The 8186-nt window shown below is 33.0% G+C and overlaps 1 protein-coding gene and 1 long non-coding RNA gene across 4 annotated transcripts; both read right to left on the reverse strand.

Annotated features, from left to right (window-relative positions):
* Positions 1-298: 298 nt before the first annotated feature.
* Positions 299-1223, reverse strand: LOC126672112 (uncharacterized). The gene is made up of 2 exons (XR_007639240.2): positions 988-1223; positions 299-630 (listed from the first exon to the last, which is right to left on the reverse strand). It is a non-coding gene; the product is annotated as an uncharacterized LOC126672112 (long non-coding RNA).
* Positions 1224-1601: 378 nt separating this feature from the next.
* Positions 1602-6205, reverse strand: LOC126672091 (E3 ubiquitin-protein ligase RGLG2-like). 3 transcript variants are annotated; one of them, XM_050366015.2, is made up of 13 exons: positions 6077-6205; positions 5939-5985; positions 5776-5846; positions 4213-4333; positions 3663-3888; positions 3439-3552; positions 3271-3368; positions 3056-3135; positions 2859-2964; positions 2650-2777; positions 2363-2525; positions 2225-2281; positions 1602-2141 (listed from the first exon to the last, which is right to left on the reverse strand). In XM_050366015.2, exons 2-13 carry the CDS (start codon positions 5939-5941, stop codon positions 2058-2060), a joined length of 1251 nt encoding a protein of 416 aa, XP_050221972.1. In that variant the 5' UTR covers positions 5942-5985; positions 6077-6205; the 3' UTR covers positions 1602-2057. The 3 variants fall into 3 exon arrangements, with proteins under 3 accessions (XP_050221972.1, XP_050221991.1, XP_050221981.1); XM_050366034.2 differs by having other exon boundaries at positions 4213-4628; positions 5776-5985; positions 6077-6204; XM_050366024.2 differs by having other exon boundaries at positions 4213-4628; positions 5776-6204.
* Between the last annotated feature and the right edge of the window lie 1981 nt (positions 6206-8186).

An 8186-nucleotide genomic window follows, 5' to 3' on the forward strand; every position in this document is an offset into this window, starting at 1 on the left:
TAAATTGCCCGCACGGGTTTGGTCTAGTGGTCTAAACCTCAGCCATCTGGGCGCCAAAGGTCGCGGGTTCGAACCCCGGCTACGCCCTTTCTTAATATGGAGTGGTTGAGGTTGGATTGCTGCCCATTATAGTCCGGAATTACGAGGTATGTGGGCTTGCGGGCGGTCCACATCCCGGGGTTTGACAATGATATTGAGTTTCGGCTCAGTAGAGTGAGTCCTCGTCACCAAAAATGTTGGTAAATTGATAGTAAATTAAGTTTTTTATCGGTTTGTTTTGCCGAGTAAATCCATGGTAAACACATGGTAATCCCGTCAATCAAAGATATTGCAAGAAAATAAGTCAAAAATAGACATATGAAAATAAAATATGAATTGTATTAATTGTCTAAAACCTAATTTTTCAACCAAAATTTTTGAGTAACCATTGTTCTTCACTCAACAAAGAGCTTCTTTAATAAGTTTGATCTCTGCTAAACGAGGGTCTGCTACTCTAGCCATAAACCAGCTGCACAATCAATGAAAGCATTATCACTATCATGTGCAACCCAATCAAAATTACTACAGCCATGACTCTCAAACACACAGCTCCATCACTGCTCACCATTTCTTTAAGTCAGAAGTTGGAAGCTATATATAAAAGAAGAAAAATGAATTCAAATAAAACAAGAAAAATAAGCTGACTTGTTTTCTTAAGTCTTAAAGAAATTAATTCCACAAATTGAATTTGTTTAATAATTCTGTAATTAGGTTGAAACAAAAGCAGAGAAAAATCAAATCTGCATAATAGTGCAGATTAATCCAAATCAAAATCTGTTTGCAATACATGATAATGAATCAATTTTCCTTAAAATTCAGAGAATCTAAGAGTGCAGAACTGAATTAAAAAGAAATAATTCAGAGAACCCACTTTATACAAACCAATTTGAATCAATTCCGCCATTTGAAGAACCAAAAAGAAGAAATAATCTAGACGATGATAATTACCTCGCTGCATCATCAAATCCCATTTCCCATTTCAAACCCCTTCAAATAACCCTCTTTATACAAACCAATTTATGTAATTTTCAGGATCTTGTAATTGAAGGGAGAATTAAAATCGGTTGAGTGAATCTCTGATATTAGCTTTGTGATTTTGGAAGAGATCTGTTACCTTTTGTACCAATCGTATTTCTCAAAATATAAAAGTTTATTTTCGCAACAAAACTTTAGTCAAACGTAAAGTTCAATTAATTTTAGTCAATTGGTGCTCTTAAGAATATTTAGGTGTTTTGGGGTATTTATCTAAAAAACTCAAAAAAGTTATGATCCAAAATTACCCAATCCAAAATTGCCCAAACCCAAATAAACTCACCCAAAAACACCCATTTGCCACATTTAATTCTCAATTACTTTCTTTTCTTTTTTTTTCTTTTTCTCATATGATAACTCACTTTTAAGCATCGGAAAACCACTCAGGTGTCCCTTCTGGTTGCTATTATTGTGTTTTCAAGTGACTTGTCCCTTCTGATTGTTATTATTGTGTTTCCAAGTGACTAATCAACTTCTAGGTCTATCACGGAGTTGGTGATTTATCAATATTCTATCTATGTTATTTATAATTGTCAAGAAAGTCGATCATAATCATTTTATTAAAAGTATATAAGCTGTAAGAAATCAACATAGTTTGATCACCGGAGCTAATATGCAAAATTCAAACACATATTTCAAGAAGGGGCCAATGATTTAAGGGCGACCGCCCTCTCTACATGGCACAGAGTTACCCCCATAAGCACAACTATTGAAGAACTGATTAATCTAAAAGCTTATAAGGACGTGACCAATGCATAGTTTGGCTTCTATATATCTATTATAAACCTTGACAGTATGTAGGGATCAAATGAAACAGAACTGTTTGCTTCATTCTAACAGAACCGACCATCCCGTTCGTTATCCTGCAAAGATATGCGTAACGAATCTCAAGTAGTGGAACTGCAACTTTCTTGTAGTTGAATTAAGCAATCCAAAGTGATTTTTCATCCTGTCAATTCTCCGATCTGGCTACACAATCGGATGAATCATTCATACAATCTTATCCTAGTGACTATATGAGTTTGACAAATGGGGCACAGGGTCAAGTCCCTTCCACAATCATAACATGTCTGCAGTATATGCATACAACACAGGTCAAATTGAGTCGGAATACAAAACATAAATACCACGATATGTTTGATATATAATCTACCTGATGTCCACATCCAAATGCAAGATCTTTCTTGCTCCATAAACAGATGGGACAGCCCTGCAAAGTGACACCGTCAAATAAAACCAACATCTATAGCGATTATTAAAAAATCTGCAGTATGACCGGTTGGATGCTTACCCGACTCTGTGAGGAATGATCCATATTGCGGTCATAGGGATCGTTACGATACCCTATTCTCAGTCGATCACCATTTGGCCTAATATGCATTGGATATGAATTCACAGATCTGTTTCTAACGGGGGGCGGGAGGGGAAACCTCTTTGGTGTACCTCTTCTGCAACTGCACGTTAAAAGTAAAAGATGATAGCGAAGCGTGATTTTACTTCAATGAAGAAACAAATCAAAATGCTAAAGACTTATACTTTCCGGTGTGTCGGAAAAAAAGTGATGTCGACATTACTTACCCCAAAAGTTGAAGCCCTATTGTAGCTTTGTATTGTGAAGGTATTTCCATTAATGCAGACAGAGCAAATTCTGTCTCCTTCTTAGACATGGGGATGCTTTTCAACATAATTTGTGTGAAATTTACAAACTGCAAGGAACAATCAACATATTAATGATCATTTCAACTTCTATGTTAACTTCTTATAGTCTCCAGTTCAAGAAAATTAACCTGAAAATTATCAAAAGATCGAGATGGAATGTTGTCGTCAAATTTATGCATCATGTCCCACGGTCCATCACCAACTCCAACCAGAACTATGGACAGAGGATATTCACTAAAAAGAGATAAAAAGAAGTATTGTTTATAATTCGGTACGAATAATTTGCTAAAACAGCAAACGATATGTATCTTAATCGATTTCTTACCTTGCTCGTACAATAGCGTTAATAGTGCTTTGCTCCTGAGGACTCAACTGTTCATGACCTGTGTCCACACTTCTTGTAACCTAGCAAATCATGTTATAATCAAGAATAATATAACATTCAGAACAAGAAAACAAATTTAATCTAGCAGTATAAGCTCCATTAACAATTTTAATTACCATACTCATTTAACACTAACTGTAAGTAAAGAAGTTAACCTGCCCATCAGCAATGATCACTAAAACATGGTACTGACCACCGCTGTTGTCAGCTATTCCGATGGCAGTTTCAATGATTGGCGCAAAGGATGTTGGTCCTGTCAAAATTTAATTTAGTACAAACAAATTTTCAACTGAATGTGATCCAGATAAGTAACTCAAATTTACCAGCTAAATTAACATTTGGAACTATTTCTCTATAGCGATTCAGTACTTCCCCAAACCCGTTACATGGCTCATCTTCTGGATGGAAGCTAAAAACTTCCTGATCGTGAGTAGTGGCTGCAAACAAGAAAGGAAGATTGCAATGTTATAGAGCATCACCAGGCTCTCTCAAAGGGATCAGTCCGAAAGTAAAAGAACTAGAAAATGTGATGCAGCAATTCATTTACCATCACCAAAACCATAGCAAGGGATACGGTTATCCTCATCAAATTCGGATAGTGTTCTCCCTATTATTGATATTGCCTGTTCGTAAGGATTCGGACCATCACCGAGATGATGCAAACTCTTTCGATTGAAGGACCGTGCTCTGGTCCATTCGTTGCTTTTTGTAAAGTCAATGCCCACAATAAGATTGGAAGATTCCAAACCTGCTTGCACCAAAGCTTGTGTCACCTATATCAAAAAACATGGACATTATTTCATTTTTCTTCCCTTTTCATTGGCTATTGCTAGGAATAATGTCAGCTAAAAAAGGCAGATGTACCGAACAACAAAACATATATGACCATTGATGCCAATGATGCAAGGAAACTCGAAAATTTTGAATTTTGCAAAATACTATGTTTTTGAAACAAACTTTCTTACCTCTAGAAGCTGAAAACTTTCAAAACATTGTCGGATAGCGTTTCTGTTTCCATACAACCAAAAATAGCAACAATCGCATTTCGACACAATTCTACAAGCTGCAAAATATAGAAGGAAAGAAAAAAAGAATACCTGCTCTAGGGTGTGGAAATCATCTCCGATTCTCGAAAACATGGAGTGTAGCTTGCTTCTTCCATCATACTCAACATGCCTGGCAGAGAGAACAGAGTTGACTGAAGAGCTTGGCACATAACTGTAAGAATTGTAATTGCAGTGAGCATTATCATGATGCCTTGACTGTTTGCCTCCCATTATCAAATCCCAAACTTTGTTCTAATTCTTTAACAATTTCAATAGCTAACTTTAATCAGCTTTCACCAACAATATCACCACCTAAGACTACTGTGTGCTGTATTCAAGCGAGTTGTTTCCGTTAACAGAAACGCTTCTGTAACTCCGAAACTTTATGTTTATAACCTATTATTTTGTAAAGAAGGTATCATATCATTGTTTTCTGTTTCGGCATTTTCGTTTTCGTGCTACAAAGCCTAAGGATTCCAAACAGAAATTACTAGAGCATGCAAAATAAACAGATACCTATGTATCATATAACATGAGAACAAAACATCTACTAATCAGAGTTTCTTGAGACAATTTTTTTTTTGTTTGAAGGAACAAATGTGCAGCATTGTTAATAATTTCACCAAAGTAAGAACCCTTTTATCTATATATTTGAAACCTCAATTAGTCAACTAAAAGCAAATTAAATCAGAAGACAGACATTCCTATGTGATCAGGGTGGACCTAGGACAAGTTTGGTGGACATTGCGCAATTTATATTAATATTAGTTTTACCACCAAAAACATTAATATAAAGGTCAATTTTATGCTTTAGGGTACAATTGAAATGAAAAAATGTCTAAACAGAATTTATATTTTATTGTTTGGCCTATCTTATAAATTTTTAGTATAGTTTTATCCATTTTAAAAAAAAAAAATTGAGTCTGCCACTGCCTAAGACTTTACATTGAAAAAGTCTAGAAGTGTCTATATTTAGTAAAACGGTCATTAAAACTAGGCTTAATGTCTTAAAAAATCCTGACCTTTCATACCATTTTCAATCCTACCATAACGTTGCAAATTTTACCCTATTTTACATTTTTTTCATTTCAATTGTACCCTAAAGTATAAAATTGACCTTTTTTTATTTGGTAAAAATTCTCTAAATTAACCTTTTTGCATTAGATTAACTTTTTATATTAAATTGATCATTTTAAAAAAAAAAATTGAACTTTTGTCAAATAAATAAAGGTCAATTTTATGCTTTAGGATACAATTGAAATGAAAAAATGCAAAATGGGATAAAATTGACAATTTTTCAACGTTAAGATAGGATTGAAAAGGGGATGAAAGATCAGGATTTTTTAAAGCATTAAACCTTAAAACTATCAAAATGACATCATTTTACGAAAAGTAATGCATAAAACAGCAATTGGATTATAGGATGAAAAATTTGAAATGCGAGATAAGACGTGTTTTTAAATTGTGCGTAAATAAAATAAAAAACTCTAAAAATATGGATATTTAGTAACAATACCCCTAAAATTAAATTAAAACATCAATTAGCCAACTACAAGCAAATTAAATTAGAAGACACAGACATTCCTGTGACTCTATAATAAAGAAAGACTTTACCTTGAAAAAGTAAAGGTCAAAACCGAGTAATTCGTTGAGATTTTTGTGATAGTAACACTGTAACTGCAACTCTGTGGCTAAAAAACTTTTAAATAATTCATAGGAAGCCACTTCGAAAGTAGACAAAATAGTATTAAAGTCCATCATTTTCACATATACGTACCATCAAAGCAACAAGGAAATTTTCTTGAACCAACGCCAAGACAATTACTGATGCATTTTTTTAGTTGATGAGGAAACGATTTGGCAAATTAACCCAGAAAGTATGCATAAATAAAAAAAAAATGTAAAAACCATTTACCAGGAAATAGTGTTGTGGACAATGGTGATCAAATGGAGGAAAAAGAGTGGTAATTTCGTCGTTACAGTAGAGAAAAATAGTGAAGAATTTCACTTAACAGGAGAATATGGGACGCGGACTTCAAAATAGCACTCGCGCTTTTAAACTTTTCACGTTTAGACTGATCCTTACCCGAACCGTAGATTACTAGCAAATTTTAGTCCCAAATTTTAAACCGCTAAATACATAGATACGGTTCGAACCCGCAACCTCATTTAAGTCAGAAAAGCACTTTACCAACTCATATGGATCTGATTACCCAACTTATTACTTAAATTCATGTATTTTAAGCACTTAATTGTTTTAAGTTGGTTTCCTAACTCAAAAAAGTTCAATTTAACTTATTCAGTTAAGTCAAAAAGCACTTAAAATAATAAGTTAAATTTTTTTTACTTATTGTTCTTACTGAAAACATTAAATTATTCAATATTAATTTTATCATTCAATAAACTTTATTTTCTTATTATTTTCAATTATTACTCACGAATAAAAATGTTTTATCTCCAATATATTAATTTATTTTATTCGTTTTAATATCACAGTGAGCTAATTATACTTAAATCAACACTCAAAATTGCATATTATTATGTTTTTCATTATGAATATTTTATTTTCTATCTTCACTTTTGTTTTTATAGTTTATATGTCATTTATTTAATATATTCGCTTATAAATATTATTATGACTTTAGTTGTAGCACACAACATTAATTATCAAATTTAAATGGTTTTTCAGAGTTTTAAAAACTAGTATTTTATTTTAAGGACTAATTTTCAAGTTGAAGTGGAGCATCATTATATCTTTAAGGACTAATTATCAACATATGCAACTAAAATTTATGATTATTATTTATAATATGTGTAATCATAACATTTTTTAAAATATTATTTATTTATATTTTAAAAATTATTTGTATTTAATAATTGAGTTTTAAAATAGTTAATCTTTAAAAGTTTCATATGTAAATGTAATAATTTTAATAATATTCGGTAGTTGCAGACTTGTAGTCATCAAACAGACTTATTTAATTCAGCACTTAAAAAAATCAGCAATTATTATTTTCAGCACTTAAAAATTAAGCACTTAATTTTCATTATTCATTTAAGCAGTTTAATATCCGAATTTAAATTTTCCATTTGAATTTGTAATATCTTTTTTGACTTAAACTTCTTTTTTCGGCTAATAAATAACTAATGGACCCTCAACTTCAGCCTTCCTATCAGTATCCTCAACTTCAAAAAGTTTCAGTAAAACTCTTGAATTTTATGGCGGCGCTCATTCACGACCATTTTGGACAAAAATACCCCTAGCGCGGTCTTCTTTTAGCGGTTGTCATTCTTAAAAATAAAATGATTACGCCACATTAACTGACACATCATCAAAATATCCTAAAAAAATAAAACACCCAAAATACCCCTACAAATAATAAAAATTAATTTTAAAAAACCAACCCAACACAATATTCCAACCCACCCATCCATTACCGATCGTCGCCCGCCGTCATCCAACTGCCGCCATAAATTTTCGGTCTAGTCATCTTCTCCGGCCTATTCTTCATGGACAAAGATCTGTTCATGAAGAACGGATCTGTTCATGAAGAACGGATCTGTTCATGAAGAACAGATCTGTTCTTCATGAATCTGTCTGTCCATGAAGAACAATTTGTTCTTCGTGGACAGAACCCATGAAGAATAGATCTTTGTTCATGAAGAATAGATTTATATTCTTCGAAGAATAGGTCGGAAAAAATGACTGGACCGAAAAATTTTCGACGGTGGTTGGGTGGCGGCGGGCGACGATCGGTGGTGGATGAGTGACCGGGTGGGTTAGGTTTGATAGAGTTGGGTTGGTTTTTGAAATACCTAAGAGGGAGGTGAATTAGGTTTAATAGCTAATTAAAAATTGATTAGAGAAGAAAGTGATGGAGTTAGGATTTAGAAATAACACAAAGAGATTTTAGAGTGGTTCGGATTAAAAGAACAATCCTGCATCCACTACTCAATCAAAAATTTAGATTTACCCTATAATAAAAACTTGATTACAAGTTACAATTTGTGTTTTGAAGCTTAAC

This window comes from Mercurialis annua, linkage group LG1-X (genome assembly GCF_937616625.2).
Source record: "Mercurialis annua linkage group LG1-X, ddMerAnnu1.2, whole genome shotgun sequence".
NCBI lineage: Eukaryota > Viridiplantae > Streptophyta > Magnoliopsida > Malpighiales > Euphorbiaceae > Mercurialis > Mercurialis annua.

Bases quoted from the DNA above. Each gene is read 5' to 3' on its own strand.
- LOC126672091 (XM_050366015.2), bottom strand. The intron at 3,136-3,270 runs GTTAACTTCTTT...ATGATTTGCTAG, and splicing joins TGATCATTGCTGATGGGCAG to GTTACAAGAAGTGTGGACAC. The intron at 2,282-2,362 runs GTAAGCATCCAA...GTCACTTTGCAG, and splicing joins ATCATTCCTCACAGAGTCGG to GGCTGTCCCATCTGTTTATG.